The sequence below is a fragment of the Ambystoma mexicanum genome, chromosome 1p (assembly GCF_040938575.1).
Source record: "Ambystoma mexicanum isolate Mex_15411 chromosome 1p, UKY_AmexF1_1, whole genome shotgun sequence".
NCBI lineage: Eukaryota > Metazoa > Chordata > Amphibia > Caudata > Ambystomatidae > Ambystoma > Ambystoma mexicanum.
This window is the reverse complement of record NC_090921.1, coordinates 1,477,786,626-1,477,806,631: the sequence shown is the minus strand read 5'-3', so window position 1 is coordinate 1,477,806,631 and position 20,006 is coordinate 1,477,786,626. Positions and strand designations below refer to the sequence as shown.

Below are 20,006 nucleotides of genomic sequence, written 5' to 3'. Positions count from 1 at the left end.
TCTGTTCGCTGTCTCCATGACCACCAGTCTGGCTTCAGAGCTGCCAGAAGCACGGAAACTGCTCTCCTAAACATCCGTGAAGATCTGCTCACCAACCTTGACTCTAACATTCCCTCTGTCCTCATCCTCCTCGATCTCTCTTCTGCCTTCGACACGGTCAACCATACCATCCTGTAACGCTCACCTGATTCCCGTAGAGGCGCCGGTCTTGACTGGGCGTATACCGTATCTTCAAAGGTGATGTGTAACACACGGCTGGCTCTTTGGGCTGGACCTCTGTGCACTGTATGTCTGACTCGAAGGGTAAGATGTCTTAGGTAAGTGAACGCTGTGCTCTCCATCTGCCTCGGGGCAGGGTGCTGTAACCAGTTTCTTCACTGGATAAGGGGAGCAGGCCTCTTGACTTCAGAGGACTGCTGTCCGTCGTTTACTGCACGAACGGTAAGTTTCGAGTAATTCTAATGTCTTTAAAGTCTTTAGTAATGATGTCTCTTGTTTTGCAGGGTTCCGGCGATGGCGGATGACGGGCTGAAGTGAGTTGAAGATGGAGCCCGTGTGATGAATAGAAGCGCCTGGAAGCACGTAAGTAAGCGCTTGTTGCCTGCTTCACAATGCGCTCTAACTGTCTTTTTATTTTGCAGGTACAAGTTCGGAGCGGCTGCAGGGTGCCGGAATACCCACTGGGTTAGATGTGGAAAGGAGTAATGGCACGTGAGTATTAAAGTTCCCCAATGTCTTTAAACGCACCTTGTTTTGTCTTTCAGATGCGGGATGCAGCGCCGAAGGCCTCCGGAGCGTGCGAAGAGTTGGTAAGCTCTTGTCTTTCAGATGCCGGAATGCAGCGCGAGGCGTTGGTGACAGCCGATGGACCAGGTAAGTGAAGAGCTGTCACTGAAGACCGTAATGCTAACCTGTTCTTTCTTGTCTTTATAGGTGTTGCTGAAGACTGGATTCAGGATGGTAAGCCTTTTTCCTTAGGCCCAGGATCAGATGCAGAAGACACGATGAGCGTTCTGCTGCAGAGGATGCAGAATAACGCAAAGCAAGATTCATCCATCGGGTGTGGTTTAAATAGCCTCCTGTAGTGCTTAGGTGTCTCCTTCCACAGCCACGCCTAGGTAAGAAAAGAGTTCCTGCTTTCCAGAAGAGTTCCAGTGTTCTGAATCTAGGGAGTGGCTCCTGCCCCACCCAACAGGAAAAGTCGTTCCAAACAGAAGAGGATCAGAGGCTCAACTGGCAGGCAAGTAAGCAGCATGGTCTGCTGCAGGTAAGTCCACCCAAGCATTATGAGCCCGGCGCTTCCAGCGCTGGGACTGAGCATATTTATGAGCCTGGTGCCACTGGCGCCAGGACTGGGTCCAAAAGGTCCCAATTGGGACTGGTCGGCACTCGGAACCTGGGTTATGGATCTGCTTCCAAGGGAGTTGGGAAAACCCTGACCTTTTGGAAGCAGAGATCATGACAGTACCCCCCCCCCCCCTCAAGGCCCCTCCCAAACCGGGCTTCTCCGGGGGTTTTGGCTTGTCAGGAAATGTTCGGTGAAATCTTTTGATTAGGCGAGGAGCGTGGACATATTCAGCAGGTTCCCAGGATCTCTCTTGGGGGCCGTAGCCTTTCCAGTCAATTAGGTAAAATAGTTTAGATTTGGAGATCTTGGAGTCCAGAATGCTTTTGACTTCAAACTCGAGTTCTCCATCAACTAGGATAGGTTTTGGAGATTTAGTTAGTCGGGTTTGAGGTTGCACGGGTTTTAATAGAGAGACGTGGAAGACCGGATGTATCTTCATTAGGGATGTAACGGTATAACGGTATACCGTTAAAGATACCGTGAACCACTTAATTGAACAATAATAACCGTCACATTGTTTATACCGTTATACCGTTTATACCGTTAAGTGTGCTTTTCAATCTGATTTGGAAAGGCTGCAGTAAGCAAGTGCTGCGCAGTCTTGGTCTTGCACTGTTGGATGTGCCATCTGCCAAGTAGTTTCAGTTGGAGCAGTTCTTAATGCCATTCCATAAACCACACGTGCCTGACACAAAATCAATATGTTAGCAATAGGAAGAATAGATACAGTGTTAAGAAGGAAAAGGGTTTACTTTGGGTTGGCGGCTTTGGGGTTTGTATATTTATAATGGATAATGTTCTCTAAACATATGACAATGGCGGATTTCCCTGGTTCCATCATTGAATTTACATATAATAAGTCACACTGCGAAATTCACTAATCTCTGTGGGTATTCCCTGCTGCCATACCAAAGGGTAACATGTCTGTGATTACTTAACACCTTTTGGCCCGAGCCTAAATGACCACTTAAGTTTAGCAATTCAGTTTGCTTTGCCAGTCGCCACAGGGCTGCCCCCCCCCCCTCCTCCTCTCCACACGTGTGTTTGTGTTTGGTGGAAGCAAGGGGTGGCATTTCAGTGGAAAGTATGTTGAAAACCCCAATTCTGTCCCTGGGTGTCTGGTTTTGTTTGTGATGATAAATCTGACAATTTATGACCTTTTAGAAAATATTTGTTAAGGTTAGTCAACTCCACCTGCTATACCGTGATAACCATGATATACCGTCATTTGGCAAGAAGGTTATCGTACCGTCATAAAACTAATACCGTGACACCCCTAATCTTCATGCGCGGGGGCACGTCCAACTTGACAGCTACTGGGTTTACTATGGTAGTGATGGAATAGGGACCAAGGTATCTTGGGTTGAATGTGCGTGGCCCTTTTAGAGGTAGATATTTGGTGGATAACCAGACTTGATCCCCTACTTGATATTGAGGGGCTTCCTTCCGATGTTGATCTGCTCCTTTCTTGTATTGTTCTTTAGCCCTTTGAAGGTGAGAAACCGCTTCCTTAAAGGCTTGGGTGATTGTAGAATGCAGGTAGTCTACTGCTGGTGTTTCAAGATCTTGGAGGGGATCCAACTCCGAGGTTCGAGGGTGACTGCCGTACAAAAGAAAAAACGGGGTTTTCCCAGTTCCCGAATGGACAGAGTTATTGTAGGCATATTCGGCTATCCAAAGGATGACTTTCCAAGTTTTTTCAGTTTGTTGCAGCATGCAGCCTAAATACTGTTCCAGAGTTTGATTGGTCCTCTCGGTTTGTCCGTCGGTCTGAGGGTGGTGACTGGTCGATAGTCTCACATCAATTTGAGTCGACCGACAGCAACTTCGCCAAAAATGAGAAATAAATTTACTACCTCGATCCGAAATTAGAACCGAAGGAAAACCGTGCAGTCGGACGATGTTTGAGAAATTCTCGGGCCAGAGTTGCTGCTGTTGGCAAGCCTTTGAGCGGAATGAAATGCGCCATCTTGGAGAATAAGTCCACGATTACTAGAATCGTATTGTATCCGGAGCATGGAGGTAGATCGGTGATGAAGTCCATAGAAAGCGTATGCCAAGGGCGAGGTGGGATGTCAAAAGGGCGTAAGAGGCCTGCTGGTCTTTCCTTTTGACTCTTGTTTTGGGCGCATACTCCACAGGACATTATAAAGTCTCTGATATCTTTTTTCCAAGACGGCCACCAGAAGTAGCGCTTGATCTTTTCTGAGGTATTGGCCATACCGGGATGTCCTTCCATTAAAGAATCGTGATAACAAGAGATTACTTTTTTCTGTCAATCTGTGCTGGGTAGGTATAATCGTTCTTGGAAATACAATAAGTTGTCCTTTACTGCAAAGTCCTTTCCCTGCAGATGCCAATTCTGTATGTCTGCTGGAGTTACAAGTTGCCTGGCTTTATCCTTAACTTCCTCTATGGATTCTGTGGCGATTACACCCAGAATTCTTTGTTCGGGAATGATTGGTACAGGTTTAGGGTTGATCAAGTGTTCTTCCACTCCCATCCGAGAAAGGGCATCAGCTTTACCGTTCTTTGTACCAGGTCGATAGGTAATTATGAAGTCAAACTCGGCAAAGAATAATGCCCAACGGAGTTGTCTAGAGGATTGGGCTTTTGCGGTTTTAAAATATTGCAGGTTTCGGTGATCCGTAATCACAGTAACGGTGTGTCGGGCCCCCAGCAGATAATGCCGCCAAGCCTTAAAGGCAGACTTGATAGCCAGAAGTTCCTTGTCAGTAATCGCGTAATTGATTTCAGGAGGCGAGAATTTGCGGGACCAAAATGCCACGGGATGCAACCGATTGGTTACCGGGTCCTTTTGTGATAGAACTGCCCCCATGGCAAGGCTTGAAGCATCAGTTTCCATGATGTAGGGGAGTTCGGGGTGAGGGTGTTTTAAGATTGGTGCAGAGATAAATTTAGTCTTCAAATCCTGGAAAGCTTGTTCCGCCTCGGTAGACCTATTCAAACGTTTGTTTTTCTTTAACAAGGCAGTGATGGGCTGGACTATTCGAGAGAATTCGGGGATAAACCTGCGGTAAAAGTTAGCGAAGCCTAACATGCTTTGCACACCTTTTAGGGAGGATGGTGATGGCCATTTGAGAACTGCATCGACCTTCTTTGAATCCATACGCACTCCGCCAGGTGATAATATGAATCCCAAGAATTCAACTTCAGTCACTTTCAAAACACATTTTTCCAATTTAGCGAAAAGTTTGTGTTGACGCAATCTTTCGAGGACCATTTTCACGTGTTTCCGATGTTCAGATTCCGATGAAGAATAAACGAGGATGTCGTCAATGTAAACAACACCACATACATCTATGAGCTCTCTGAGGACATCGTTCATAAAATATTGAAAGGCGGCCGGGGCATTGCAAAGTCCGAAGGGCATGACCTGATATTCAAATAGCCCATACTTGGTGCGGAAGGCCGTCTTCCATTCATCGCCCTCTTTTACTCGTACCAAGTGGTAAGCTCCTCTAAGATCCAGCTTTGTATATATGCATGCTTTTCTGACTTGGTCCAGGAGTTCAGGGATCAAAGGTAACGGATATCTATTCTTAACGGTGATCTGGTTCAGGGAGCGATAATCTATACAAGTTCTAAGGTCTCCTTCCTTTTTTGGAACGAAGAACAAAGCTGAAGAAGCAGGGGACTTGGAAGGACGAATAAACCCATTTGCCAGGTATTGATCCAGGTATTGTCGAAGGTGAAGGCTCTCAGGCTCGGTGAGGGCATAAATTCTACTACAAGGAGGAGTAGATCCAGGTATCAGGTCTATCTGGCAGTCATAAGACCTATGAGGAGGTAGAGAGTTAGCCTGATCCTTCCGGAAAACATCTTGGTATTCTAGGTATTCGGGAGGTAACTGGGGAGTCTCTGAAGAAATTGCTGCCAGTGCAACACCAGGTGGAGGGTGACAAGTAGAGACACATTCTGGAAACTGGACCGTTCTTGCTCGCCAATCGATCAGAGGATTGTGTTTCTCTAACCAAGGTATTCCTAGAATAATCTGAAACTGAGGGACCTTGATCACATCGAACACGATCTTCTCATGGTGTCCATCTTGACTTACTAGCGTCACCTCTTGAGTGGTATGCGTTACTGGCCCCTAGGCTATATCCGTACCATCCACCGTAGTAATGACGTCCTTTACAGCCTTGGGACAAAGTTAGATTCATCCTCAAAACCATTTCATGATCCACATAATTGCCGATGGCACCGCTGTCGACGTAAGCTTCAATTGCATGTAATCGATCCGGGTTATCAGGGCTAATGAGGACCATAGGTATCACGAAATGCGAGGTCACGGAACTGGTTTTCACGCTCGGCAAGAGGACCTCTATTCTTGTCGGGCGAGGTCGTTTCCCTGCTCAGAGTTTGTAACTTTGGTAACTGCAGCTCCTACTGCCTTCTTGGCAGGTTTCACCGGACAGTCTCGAAGAAAGTGCCCTGAGTTTCCGCAATAGAGGCATAATTGCAACTGTTTTCTCCTTTCCCGCTCCTTTTGTGTTAGAGGACCTTTCAGACCCCCTATTTGCATGGGTTCCCCGGAGTCTACTCCTTTGGAAGGAGTTGGCGGTTTGGAAAATACTCGAGCATCAAACTTGGAACGATCGGCCTTCCTGTTCTGCAGTCTGTGATCTATTTGAACGACTAAGTCTATATAGTCCGAACAATCTTGTGGGGGATTCACTACTTGGGCTAACACATCTTTGAGCTCTCCACGTAGACCTCTATAAAACAGCGTAATCCTTTTGTCCTCAGGCCATTGAGTTTACACTATCAGTCTGTTGAAAGACGCAATATAAGCCAAAAGGTCTTGATTACCTTGTCGCAACGAAAGAAGCTCATTGTCCAAGGCCTGCCCCTGTGAATGTCTTGCGAACAGTTTTTCCATACTGAGCTGAAAAGCTTGAAAATCATGGAGGACCGGATCATCTTGATTTACTAGAGGGATCGACCAGTCTGCCGCATTGCCACTAAGGTACGAAAGCACGAAAGCTACTTTAGCTTGATCAGTTGGAAAGGCTGCTGGCCGGCATAAGAAATGCAACCGGCACTGATTGATAAATACTGCAAACCTCTTTGGGTCACCAGAAAATCGTTCGGGCGGAGCCAGAGGTACATTCCCAGGTAGGTTGATCTGCACTGGATTCATAGAGGATGTAGAAGGAAGATTTCCCCCAGATGCGGGTAACGGGGTCTGTCCGGCTTGTGACTGTAGCAATTGTCTAGCGAGATCATCTGTTCGCTCCTTGGAAATAATCAGTTCCCTTCTTAGAGCGTTCGTTTCCTGACGGGCTGCATGCACTTCTGCCCTTAGTTCCCCAAGTAACTGGGCTAGCTGGTCGGTATCCGAGGTTTCCATAGCGCCTGGACGGGAGTTTTGTGGTAGGCTTTGCGTTCTGTAACGCTCACCTGATTCCCGTAGAGGCGCCGGTCTTGACTGGGCGTATACCGTATCTTCAAAGGTGATGTGTAACACACGGCTGGCTCTTTGGGCTGGACCTCTGTGCACTGTATGTCTGACTCGAAGGGTAAGATGTCTTAGGTAAGTGAACGCTGTGCTCTCCATCTGCCTCGGGGCAGGGTGCTGTAACCAGTTTCTTCACTGGATAAGGGGAGCAGGCCTCTTGACTTCAGAGGACTGCTGTCCGTCGTTTACTGCACGAACGGTAAGTTTCGAGTAATTCTAATGTCTTTAAAGTCTTTAGTAATGATGTCTCTTGTTTTGCAGGGTTCCGGCGATGGCGGATGACGGGCTGAAGTGAGTTGAAGATGGAGCCTGTGTGATGAATAGAAGCGCCTGGAAGCACGTAAGTAAGCGCTTGTTGCCTGCTTCACGATGCGCTCTAACTGTCTTTTTATTTTGCAGGTACAAGTTCGGAGCGGCTGCAGGGTGCCGGAATACCCACTGGGTTAGATGTGGGAAGGAGTAATGGCACGTGAGTATTAAAGTTCCCCAATGTCTTTAAACGCACCTTGTTTTGTCTTTCAGATGCCGGAATGCAGTGTGAAGACCTCCGGAGCGCACGAAGAGTAGGTAAGCCTTTGTCTTTCAGATGCCGGAATGCAGCGCGAGGCGTTGGTGACAGCCGATGGACCAGGTAAGTGAAGAGCTGTCACTGAAGACCGTAATGCTAACCTGTTCTTTCTTGTCTTTATAGGTGTTGCTGAAGACTGGATTCAGGATGGTAAGCCTTTTTCCTTAGGCCCAGGATCAGATGCAGAAGACACGATGAGCGTTCTGCTGCAGAGGATGCAGAATAACGCAAAGCAAGATTCATCCATCGGGTGTGGTTTAAATAGCCTCCTGTAGTGCTTAGGTGTCTCCTTCCACAGCCACGCCTAGGTAAGAAAAGAGTTCCTGCTTTCCAGAAGAGTTCCAGTGTTCTGAATCTAGGGAGTGGCTCCTGCCCCACCCAACAGGAAAAGTAGTTCCAAACAGAAGAGGATCAGAGGCTCAACTGGCAGGCAAGTAAGCAGCATGGTCTGCTGCAGGTAAGTCCACCCAAGCATTATGAGCCTGGCGCTTCCAGCGCTGGGACTGGGCATATTTATGAGCCTGGTGCCACTGGCGCCAGGACTGGGTCCAAAAGGTCCCAATTGGGACTGGTTGGCACTCGGAACCTGGGTTATGGATCTGCTTCCAAGGGAGTTGGGAAAACCCTGACCTTTTGGAAGCAGAGATCATGACACATCCTGCTCAACCGTCTCCATGAAAACTTGGGTATCACTGATCAGGCTCTGGCCTGGCTGACCTCTTTCCTCTCAGATCAACCCTCCCAGGTCCAACTTGGGTCCTTCCTTTCATCTATCTTCCTCTCTACCTGTGGTGTTCCCCAGGGGTCTAACCTCTCGCCCTGGCTTTTCAACCAATACCTGGCAACTCTCGCCCACTGCATTGCCATTTTCTGCTCAAATTTCCAGTGCTACGCTGACGACACTCAACTCATTTTCAGGCTTCCCTCTGCCACCTCTTCTCCCTCTCTCATCTCTGATTGCCTAACTGCCATTCAAGATTGGTGTGCCGCCAATGATCTTTGTCTGAATGCCAGCAAGACGGAGATCCCCCTCATCAGCACACCTTCACCATCCTTTCCCCTCACTCTCTGGCCGGCCTCCCTTGGCCCTCCTCATACCCCCACCTGCGAGGCTATGACCCTCGGGGTCATCTTTGACTTCACCCTTTCCTTCTCCGCCCACATCTCTGAGGTCTCTAAAAAGTCAAATTTCCGACTGCACCTCCTCAGAGGTACTCTGCCTTTCCTCTCCTTCCCCTAGAAGCTCATGTTATCTCAAGCTCTGGTTCTCTCTAGCTTGGACTATTGTAACAGCCTCTTTCTAAATCTACCTGCCTCTACTCTCCGCCCTCTGCAACTAATCCAGAACAGGACTGCGAGACTGGTCCTTGGCCTCAAGCCCTGGGATCGTATCTCTCCAGCTCTGAAATCTCTTCACTGGCTCCCAGTGGATGCAAGGATTAAATTCAAAACCCTCTGCATTGTCCACAAGGCTTTCTGGGGCCTGGGTCCAAAATACCTTCAGCTATCCCTCCGCAAATACCTCCCCTCTCGAGCTCTTCGCTCCTCTACCTCCAACTCACTCAGGATCAGTCGTTTTTCTAAGAAACGAGCTGGGGGTAGATCTCTGTCTTCGGCTGGGGCCTCCCTCTGGAACAGCCTCCCTGCCACTCTAAAACTTGAGGAGAACCATCTCCGGTTCCGGAAGCACCTTAAGACCTTCCTCTTTTCTTCTGCCTTCGCTCCCCCTCTCCCCTGCTGATCTGTTCTCTCTTGGCACCATGCACCTGGGCCCAGGTACCTGCTCATCCCGTCACCCTCCCGCACTGCCTCCGGGCCACCCCTTGCACTGTGGTCTGTATCTGTACCTATACAGCCCCCCCTTTTTCTTCCTGCACTTATCGGACCTACCCTGTCTGCTGCCTTAAACCTAGCACTTGCAAATTGCTGGCTGCATTACCACTGTTTGTTGCCTTTATTATTTATTTATTGTTATTTATCTGTTTCTCCTCTGCTTCGCACTTTCCACCTCTCCCCCCTTCCATGCACTTTTCCCCTCCCCCCTCTCCCATGCACTTGCGCATTCTCAATGTCACTGGGCCTAGTAAGATCGCTGCTTTGTTCTCCCCTGTTCCCCTCCCTTGCCTTGTCGCGCTCTGAAACACTTGTGTACGAGCGCGATAGAAATAAAATATCAATATCAAGGTAGAACATCCCGCGACAGGAACGGACATGCCGAATTTGTAATAGTAGGGCTTTGTTGGAGACACCTAAACACATGTTCACTGAATGTTCCTGCTCAAGTCCTGCAATCATGACTACGCTCGGTAGATTTGTACACAACTACGATTCCATAAAATCAGATCTCTTTTGGATATTTTGTTTAAACACTGAGAATGAAAGTGTGCATTTAGCCCCATTTAGTTTATGGGGAAACAAAGAAATCATTACCTACAGACTAATGTATGCCGATTCCCAAATATTAAGAAACAAAGTACTGTTAAATGATACTCAGTCGATTACACTCAGTTGATATTTTAGTTTTGGTCTTAAATATGCAAGCCAATGTGACTTGCATTTTAACTATTTATAATATTAAATGTTAAATCAATATTTTCTTTGATATCTTATAGTTAGGAATAGCTGTATTATGCGTGTATTGTATGAATTGTCCCCATGTACTTATGTTAAGTGGATCGGGATGTTTGAGAAATTTAATGCATTCTTTAATATGTCGATTTGTTGTTTAACTGTGTAATTGTTATGTTTTAAGTTTTAATTGGAGAATTAGGAAGTATGTATAAATGTGATTAATAGGTTATATTTTTAAATATAATTGGAAATCTTTGTAAAAGTTTTAATACTAAATACAAATAAACAAATAATAATAAATTGCATAAATAGTACAGCAAGGGAGGAAAGGGCATATGAGGAGGGACACAGCCCGTATGTGTCGTTTGGTTATTTGCCCACCCATGGTCTGCCCATGGCCATGCTAATCCCTATGGCCATTCCCACCCAGTTCCGGCTCCTCTCTGCCCAAAATACCTCCTCTTGGGAACTCTTCGATGTTGCTTTAATCAAGCCTTACCATCAAATGTGCACTCTAAGTACCCTCCAGTGTTTTTGCAAAGCAGTCTTCTGAGAGTGAATGAAGTGGACGGTAAACCCCCCTGCTGGTGTACTAAAATTAACAGGTCTGCCTTCAGCCACTCCATTTATAAGCACCATGCGTGTCCTTCACAAAAGTCTGATAAAAAAACAAGCAAGGGCAACGCCAACAGTTTTGGCTTGTGTATAAGTATTAGGCATTTGCCAGGCACTGCCATTAGAAACCCAGGTACTCACATTATTTTGCACCTGCCACCATCAATGGCCAGTTAATACCACTATGGCTGTGCCTGGCAAGTGCCTTTCCCATGCCTACACAGAAGCAGAAACAGTTGGATTGCCAATGCTCGTTATTACACCTGTAGAACGTTTTACATCTCCAATGAAGCCATTAACTCTCAGAACGCTGCATTGAAAAACACTGGCAGGCACTTCGAGCACAACGTTCGACGGAAAGGCTGGCTTAAAGCAAGCTCAAATAGTTCGGATGAGGTGGTGTTTCGGGTGCAGAGGGGTGGGAATGTCCATAGGTATTAGCATGGCCAGTCAATGGGTGGGCAAACAACCAAACACCTACAAGCTGTGTGCCCCTCTCATATGCCATTTCTCCCCATCTGTACTCTAATGCAATAGTTTCGGCCTATAGGTGTCACAAGCGACACCTAATAGCCCACACTAAAAATGAAGGTAATACGGTGACTGCAACCAACAGTTGAACGGCTGTTTAGATGATTAGTTATCTTGTACAAATGTCACAGATAAAGTTTAAAAACGACCCCTGAACCCATGAAATATTTGGGGAATTGGTGCACCATCATTTGTAACAAGGAATTAAACTGCAAAGAATATACAAAACGAAATGTGTGGACAAATGCAATGCCCATTCTACTACTGAAAATGAAATCAGAAAATCGTTTCACAACCGACTTAAAATACATACGTATATAGTCCCTTCGGTCAAAGCTATTCAGGAAATCAAAAATCTCTTACTCGGTGTCTGGCATTTGCAGATTTTTCAGCTTTAGCCTGGTAGAGCATCTCTTGGTATACAGCGGCAAGGCCCTCTTTCAGATGGACCAGCAGAGCATTGGGATTTCGGAGCGCTGCCATAGTTTCTTGGACAATCCCCCTCTCCACTGCTTCATTAATGGCGATTACAGCTGCATGCACTGAAGGGAAAAAAAAATAAAAATAAGTATTCAGAAGAAAAAAGTCTAAAGTAGTGTCTTAGTCCTCTGCCAGTTCCCTCCACATTCGCACAATATCCTTATGGAACAAAATTACTTCTTTCAACAGTAACATATTCAAAATACTGTAAAAACGCAGAGGTAAGCCATTACATTGCTTGGCCTATATGCCCAGGCATGTGCCACAAAGCTGCAAGGAATATTTCTTACTCCCACATACAGTCCAGGTTCCACCAATCTCATGGTATAGCTTTTCAAGAATTCCAGTAAAGAGCAATAGGATTGTCGGGTAGCGTCTAGTTTTTAGTGGTCAAACATCTTTGCGAGTTAGGTCATGGAACAACTGCGGGAACTTGCATCTTTTTTCGAATGTGGCATTAGGAAAGATGCTAGAGAGTTCCCGATTGTTTTCATACAGGAAACCTGGCTTATTGAACCTCCAGTTTTAGATGGATATGTCACTGTTTGCCAGGCGGCAGAGAAGGGGGTAGGGAGATGTTCATTTTGGGTTGGATATCAGAATTAGAAGAGTAGAATTATCTTGGGTGGAGGCCTAAATTCAAATGGTCTGTGCCAAGAAAGTGGAAGTAAAAAGTCAAGTAGGCCAAATGTCTTGAGACCTTGGATCTTTATAGATTAAAAGGGAACCATTAGTGGCGACTTGCCTAGCCGGCCAACTTGGTCAAGAGGGTCGAGTCATTCCATTTTGGATTATATGTATGTGAATTAACTAACATACTTGGACTGTAGTTCCTTTAGAGTCCTACCACGTGAATGGAGCGACCACCAAATGATCTTGACTGAATTTCACTTCCCACTTAGTAAAAATAGAGAGTAGGTGGCACCAGGGATAAGGGCTGGACTGGTTGGTAAACGGGCATCTGGAATAAACATAGGTATCGATGCTGAATGAAAAAGTGGCGGTTGTAATGGCATCAACATCCTTGGATTGGAAGCTAAACTCATTCGACAAGAATTGCTATGAACTCTTCCTTGATGATATTTTTAAGGGTGTTGAACTCTTCCTTGATGATATTTTTAAGGGTGTAGAATCAAAGTCTCGTCCGGCTCCCAGTATTCATCAATTTGAAGGGAAGGTGAAAGCACGGAAGAGGCGTGAGATCAAAGGGAAGGGCTATTAATAGTAGCGTTATGGAGGATCAACCCACTAGATTTGCGGCTATAAGATCGGAACGATAAGCATACAGTAACTAGAGTCATATGCATTGAGCACTCTTATTGCAAAATGATGCAGAAACCATGCTAGGTTCGCTATGCAACAGTAACACTGCAACATTTTGGCAACCTCTAAACAATCTTGTTGGACATCAAGCAGACATGCAACTAAACCAGATCGGGGAAGATCAATGGGTAGGAGTACTTCAAATCACTATTTGGACAAATACATGAGGCAGAAATTAACCCGTACCTATCTGGATGTGAGCTAGGAGACTATCCTTGCTGTCAATCGGATTATAAGTATCTCTAGAGTCCCTGGGTCTAATCGATTGGCCATCATAGTCTTTAAAGATAATCCCACTACCTGGGCGTTGAGTCTGGCAATATACTTCAGGCAAATTGTGGATTTGCAGATTGTGCTGGCTTCTTTGCACAATGCGTTTCTTATCCCTATATTTAAGAAAGGGTATCATCATAATGACTCAAAGAATAACAGGATTATTTCTATCCAAGATGCCGACAGCAAGGTCTTTGCGGCTTTGCTATTATGGCATCAAGGAGGCTGGGGCGGTTGGGGAGGGACGTATCCAAAAGTGGCAGACCGGATTTCTAAAAACAACATAGCACTGCTTGGAGCGGTCTGCTAGCAGGGATTGTCCAGAAAACGCCCTGGATTGGAAGGGCAAAGGGGACTTAATTAGCCAATATCTATTTAACCTCTGCTTTCAATAAAGTAAACAGGAACTTACTTTGTCAAAAACTGTTGCAGTTGAACATTCCTGTGATTAATGAGGCTAATAATGGCACTCTACTCAGAATCCAACATCCAGATTAGATTGAATTACAATGAGATCGATTGCGCAAAATAGCAAAAATGTCAGAGTATCCTTACTCCCCGTCTTTTTAATTTATATATCTCTGATGTAGGAGTCGTTGGCTCAATCAGCTTTTGCCTCTGGCAAGTTAAATTATCAGAAGCAGACTTGGCTCTCCTACGCTGATGATGTCTTACTTTTTGATTTGACTCCCTTGGGACTACAAAGGCTGATCATTGCCTTCAGAAACTATGCGCAGAGAAACTCTTCGTCCAGTAATACTCCTAACACAAAGGGGATCCAGTTCACCACCAAGAAGACTCAAATCTCCGATATGGTGGTGTGGTGAACAAAAACTGTTGATCACTTCATTTATTGGGGCTTCCCAATATTTGAAAAGCCTAATAAGTCTGAAATAGGAGGATATGTTCTAAACAAATCCTCAGGACTTGCTAACCAGATTAGTAAGGTGGATGGCAAACTAGGCAAACATTTCTTCCTACCGTCCATAACATTTTACGAGGGTAAAATTGTATCCAAACTAATATATGGCATAGAACTCTATGCTGTATCTATCTTGAAATTCTTGCTGGTAATTGAAGACCGTATCTGGCGAAGAGTTCTTAAACTGCCAAATGATTCCACATTGCCACCATTAGATACAAATTGTAGATTCGATCATTAAGGAGTAGGGGGATTATGCAACATCTTAAACTGAATGCACAAAATGATGAATGCAGAAGTCAATACTCTATTAGGATTTAAATGAGGTGATGATCAATGAACTGAACCATAGCCCTACCTCCCTGCCGACGTCTTTTAGAATTTTCTGTGATGGTGTGCTATTAGAAAATGGGTCTAGTCTTGAAGTTACTTCTTAGACCAGACGGCACTAGAAAGCGTCTGGGAATATGGGACTGGACATCTACCAGCAATAAAATGCACAGTTATCCCTCCTTGTCTCATCTTGTAGGACTACGTAGGAAATGGGGAACTTTGGCTCGCTTTTCATTTATTTACCGAAGTCGATATGCAAGGAGAGTTCTCTTTAGAATTTGATCTCAAAAAGAGATCCTCCTTATGTATAAAGAAATAGACCCTGAAAAGAAAACGAATTGTAGATTTTGTAATACAGACATGGTAGAAACAATCAAACATTTAGTAAATGACTGCCCCATGCTCCAAATCCATGGAGTAAAACATTTTAAACACTTCTTCCATAGTTTGGATCGAGTCTATTTGGAATAACTGTGGGACAGATGCTTGGGAGGGGACGCCACTTCAGACAGTTGTGGTGGTAGGATTTCTGAGGGCTATGAATTTGTCGGAAGTGGGGCTCGAAATTTTAATTGACTATCGTCTAGGGTAAAGAAAACATCTGTTGGCAATGTGGGTAGAGTGTCTTTTTAATGTGGAAAATAAGCCTTCGAAAGTGTTTTAATTTTATGTGGACTTGATGATTAGCATGCATCTTTAAGGGATATTTATTGACTTTTATTATTACATGTGTTTGTATCCTAGAAGATTTGAAGGTTTGTTGATAATTTTAATTGTTAAAGGTTAACTGTTTTAACGGAATACAAATAAAAAAGTAAAGGGGAATAAGTGGTGTGAAAGTGCTCCTACGGTGGCAGTATCTCTACAGTGTATCTGCTGGAGGCGTGCTGTGCCCTGGGAACCTGCTGCAACCTTTACAAAGACCCATTTACCCCGCGGAACACAGCGCAGATAAGTTGTGTGAAAGTGGTCCTAAAGGGGGCTGCGAGGAGCAACAAGTCAGTCATGTGCACTTTCATTTCTCGTAATCAAAAAAAATATATATATTTTGACTTTTTATGCCTGCTGCACCACTCACGCATGCCATCCATTTCATCATTTTATCTTCTTGATTTAAGGATTCTGGACTTTCTGGTCATCTGAAAACAACCCGATACATCTTAGGCACACCTAACAAGTGTACGAGCGCAATAGAAATAAAATATCAATACCTCCCCTCCCCCCATCAAGCCATTAATGCCGAAGCGCGGCGCTCTAACAGCCATTAAGACTCACGCAACAAAATGCAAAGCAGGGGCATTAGCGGTCACCATCTCACCTAAACCCCTTGGGCTTGAGATAACAAGTGCCATGGCTGCACTTCACCAACTTAACTCGCTCCACCCGCTGACGCGGGGCAAGGCCTCTGAAGGGGCAGGGGAGGGAGAGGAGGCTGAAGGCTTCTATGAAATTGAAAATTAATCTGAAACCGCAATCGTAGAAAACCAAGTAGGGGATAGAACCACATCCGACATCTCCTGTGAAATGATTGATGAGACGCTGGGTGATTTACATACCCCCAGCATAACAAAAGGGTGTCCCCAGTGCACTGTGACTCTGAACACTTTTACAACTGTTACTGCAAGACCAACATCACTGTCAATGCTAAAGCCAAGTTAAAACCTAAAGGTGTTGACAAAACCATGGTCAAAATGACTGATTAGTTCCCCATAACCGAAAGTGCACAACGGGGACAAGCTATCCTTCCTCAGGGTTCTGCGTGGGCACCAAAACCATCCAGCAAGTCGTGAAGGCACTAATTACTCCGGCCCGGGCCCAGTATGTAGTTTCAGGCACTGGCTCCTTGTCTTTACCTCCGACTCTGGCTAGTTCACCAATTTGGGGCCCTCTGCGCCACTGTGTCTTACTTCTAAGCTAAGTGAGGGGACCAAGGAACAAAATCAACATTGACGGGAATGATCGCTAAGGAAGTCGAGAAATGCCTGGAAGCTTGGCTCTCTCCTTCTCTTGAAGAACCCCAAATCCATGACGGATTCAGCAGTACCAATGCTGTCACAACCCATTTGCATAAAGATCCCCTGCAAAGTAAAAGTATCCCAAACCAAGTCTCATCTCCTCCATCCACCCCCCCCCAACCCCTCTCCGCCTGCAGATGGCTTGTCTACTGTTCTGCTTGACAAGGCAGACATCATAGACCAAAACACTAACACACACATGGGGGCCCCGAAAGACATCTGAAAAGCCATCTGGAGGAGTTGAACCAGAGTGCCAACTGCAAGACCTCGGCCGTCATGTTCAACATTTTGGAAACTATCCTGCATCGACTAAAGTCTAAATGTGACACCATGGCTGCCACTCTGACAAAGATCCAGACCTCTCTATTCCACTCAGAGGTCTGTGGTGAAAACCTGTCCAGGGCAATTTGTGTATTGGCCAAAGCTCAGGATAGATTTTGTGTCTTGCTGATGGAATCGAAAAGAAATCCTGTGGGCCAGCCAATTGAGAAGTACAATGAAAATGAGCAGTGCGAGTTGCCCGAGAGGGGACAACAAACCAACCAATCACAGAGCAAAGTTGGACACCACAGCGTGGTATCTACGCAAAAAGAAGCCCACATTAAAGCAGGCAATCATGTATGAAGACCTGCCCAAGACGAGGATAAAACGCACAGGAACGGTTATGGCTACCCTTCAAGGGCAGCCGAAAGAGAACATATGCCTCTCTAACTGTGCCATCATAACAGACGCAAATTGAGCAAATACCCGAAAACCAGACAAATGAAGAGTATTCAACCGGCAAGTGTCTGATCTCATTTAAACACCAATAGAGGTGGAACCAGCAGGGGTAACGCTAGCCCCAAGCATAAAGATACCAAAAAATGCACCAGAAAGCCAAGGGCCCGAAACACTAATGATCAAGGAGAAACCCCATTTAATCTGGAAGATCTGTTCGAAGCTCATCACCCTCAAACTGTGGACGGGCAAGCAGTGGCTGCAGTAGCCAACGCAGCTGTGTAAACAGACTTGGGCAGTTCATCCCCAAACAAAGGCTCCATGCCGGCTGCAGCAGTGTCAACCCTGTCAGCCAAGCCTAAAATTATTACACTACAAATCCGGAACATAGTTGGACGACAAGGGAAGGGTGCATATGTGAATCAGAGTTGGGTCTTAAAGTTGTTCCACTCCGATTCCTCTTCGGTTCATACACACCAACGACATTTGCATTGTAGATGTATCGAAGTCTCCAGGTAGAGGTGAAACCGCAATGTCGAATATCTTCTTCCATTTGAAGGGGACATAATCATACATCTTGGAACATAGTCAAGCACTTTAAGCTGGGCTATGACTGCCGAAAAATCATGGAGGAAATCAACAGCTTAACGGAAATCAAGTTAGAAAATCTTTCACAATCAAAACTTACCGAAGCAATAACAGACTAGCTACTAACCATAGCGGCGAGGGGCGCTGGGCCTGGTTGGCCAGTCTGGTGGACCAACATGGCAGGCCCGGCACCTAACCTTGAAACAGTGTGCTCTTCCTTTTTGCTGAGCTGGCACACTCTGGTTAACTCTCCCATTTATTAGAACATGGTGGTCTGCTGTCCCATATTGATAAATTTGCTATAATTGCCCCACAAGAGACCTGGATTACCTCCTCTTTTGTGATCAATGGTTGGAATGTTCTATTCTCACTGGCCTATTAGGGCACTAGAGGTAGACCTAAAGGGGGTTTGGTATTGGGATTAAGGAAGGAGAGGAGAATTAAATTGGTTCTGCCTGAATATAAAGATATTTTAGCAAGCAGAATTGCGCTCAACATACACTCTCAGTGCGCTATTAACACCACTATATGATTAATATTTGTGATCCACCCTACAAGCTCTGCCATGCCATGCCATTCTGGATACTGAGGTCGGTCGAAACAATACTCAAAAAGATGGGCAATGAATACCCAATTCTGAGATGTGAGAATTTTAATGCAAGGATCCCTAGTATGCCCTCACGCTACCACTGGTAACTTGCTGGACACTTTGGTGAACAGTCAGGTGGACCAACTATTAGCTGTAGGCATAGAGTTTTCTGAGCTAAACTGTTATACTTGCACAATTTTTAAATGGCTAATGGTAGATTTCCCTCTGACACTCCCCGGGCTACACAAGGGTATGAAGGAAATAGTAGCACAATTGACCACCTATTCATCTCCACGTTAAAAATGCCATATCATAACCCTAATTATGTGATACTAGACGTGTGTGGGGGGAATTGGGGTTGAGAGCGACCACTTTCCAATGTTTGTGAAACTGAAGTGCACTCAACTGAACAGGGCTCATGTAGAACTTTTCAGTGAATAGAGCTCTAAACCGGATTTCTTGGCATGATGATCTCAAAAAGGCTTCAACTAAGGCACAGGATAGTCTCAGTGCCTTGTATTATGTCTGGGGCAAGAATTGCAGTAAGAATAACCGGTCTTCTGCCATCAGTGCAAAAAGCAATTTTGAAGCCTGCATGGAGCATATGAAGGCCAGCTCATTAGGCCCACACAAATCGTTTAAAAGAACCAGAATGGGTTATATTAAGTACCATCCACACACCAATGACAATAAGATTCAGACCAGGAAAAGGGCTTTGCGACAGGAACTACAAACTATTGCTCAAACAGAGCAAGATGCTATTGCACACACTGGGGCAGTGAGAGGAGCAAAAAAGAAAAGGTGTATGCGATCTGGCTTAAGAAGTACAAATTAGAAAAAGAATGCGCAAAATGGCACCTTCTGGTCTGGTCATGTCAAACAAAACGCTCCTGCGCTGTTCTGGAAAACCACGGGAAATTCAATGATCGTAGAGATCTTAAAGGGGTCTCAAGGGAAGAGTTTGTAACACATTACACTGGGAATACAATCAATAGGTTCCCGGATCATGTTTCTAAAAATATTAGCGATCGAGAAAAAATAATAAGATCTTCTAAATCTATTACGGGCGCCTAGTCCTGATGGAACGTGTAGTAAGACTTCTAAAACTGAACCCCAACGGATCGGCAAAGCCCTCCACTGATTTTAACTGATTGGAACAGCGCAGGTTATCCCTGCATCTTGAAAAGACAGCATAATTGTTCCCATTTTTAAAAAGGGCAACCACGAGGAACCAAAAAATAATACTGGTGATGATGGACATCCCGACTAAGATCCTTGCCCGTGTAATCCTAGATGAACTGGAATATTGGGTAGTGGTAAACATCATTCTGATGAACCAGACAGGATTCCGGAAGGGATGTGATACCATCATCAACAGCCTGATTCTTGTTGCGATTATCCAACAGGCCTGGTCCATCCGCAAAACACCACTGTACGCCACATCTATTGATTTTAGTGCGGCGTTCGATACAGTGGCAGGCCTAAATTATGCAACAAACTTAATGATTGGAACATACCACCGGGCATGCTCCAAATGATCATTCAATTACATGGCGGCACACAAGTAAAGGTTTGTGTGGACCAGGCGGGGAGGACCACTGGTTGGGTTAACACAAGCAAGTGGCTTAAGCAGGGCTGCATGTTAGCACCA

General features: G+C 45.4%; 1 protein-coding gene across 2 annotated transcripts in view; it reads right to left on the bottom strand.

Moving 5' to 3' along the window:
• Positions 1–20,006, bottom strand: part of IQGAP3 (IQ motif containing GTPase activating protein 3) — a 1,503,259-nt gene that overhangs the window by 1,378,486 nt on the left and 104,767 nt on the right. For both annotated transcript variants that reach the window (XM_069607146.1, XM_069607147.1), the window contains exon 8: positions 11,479–11,657. In XM_069607146.1, coding sequence (XP_069463247.1) covers positions 11,479–11,657 — 179 coding nt within the window. The remainder of the gene's footprint in view (positions 1–11,478; positions 11,658–20,006) is intronic.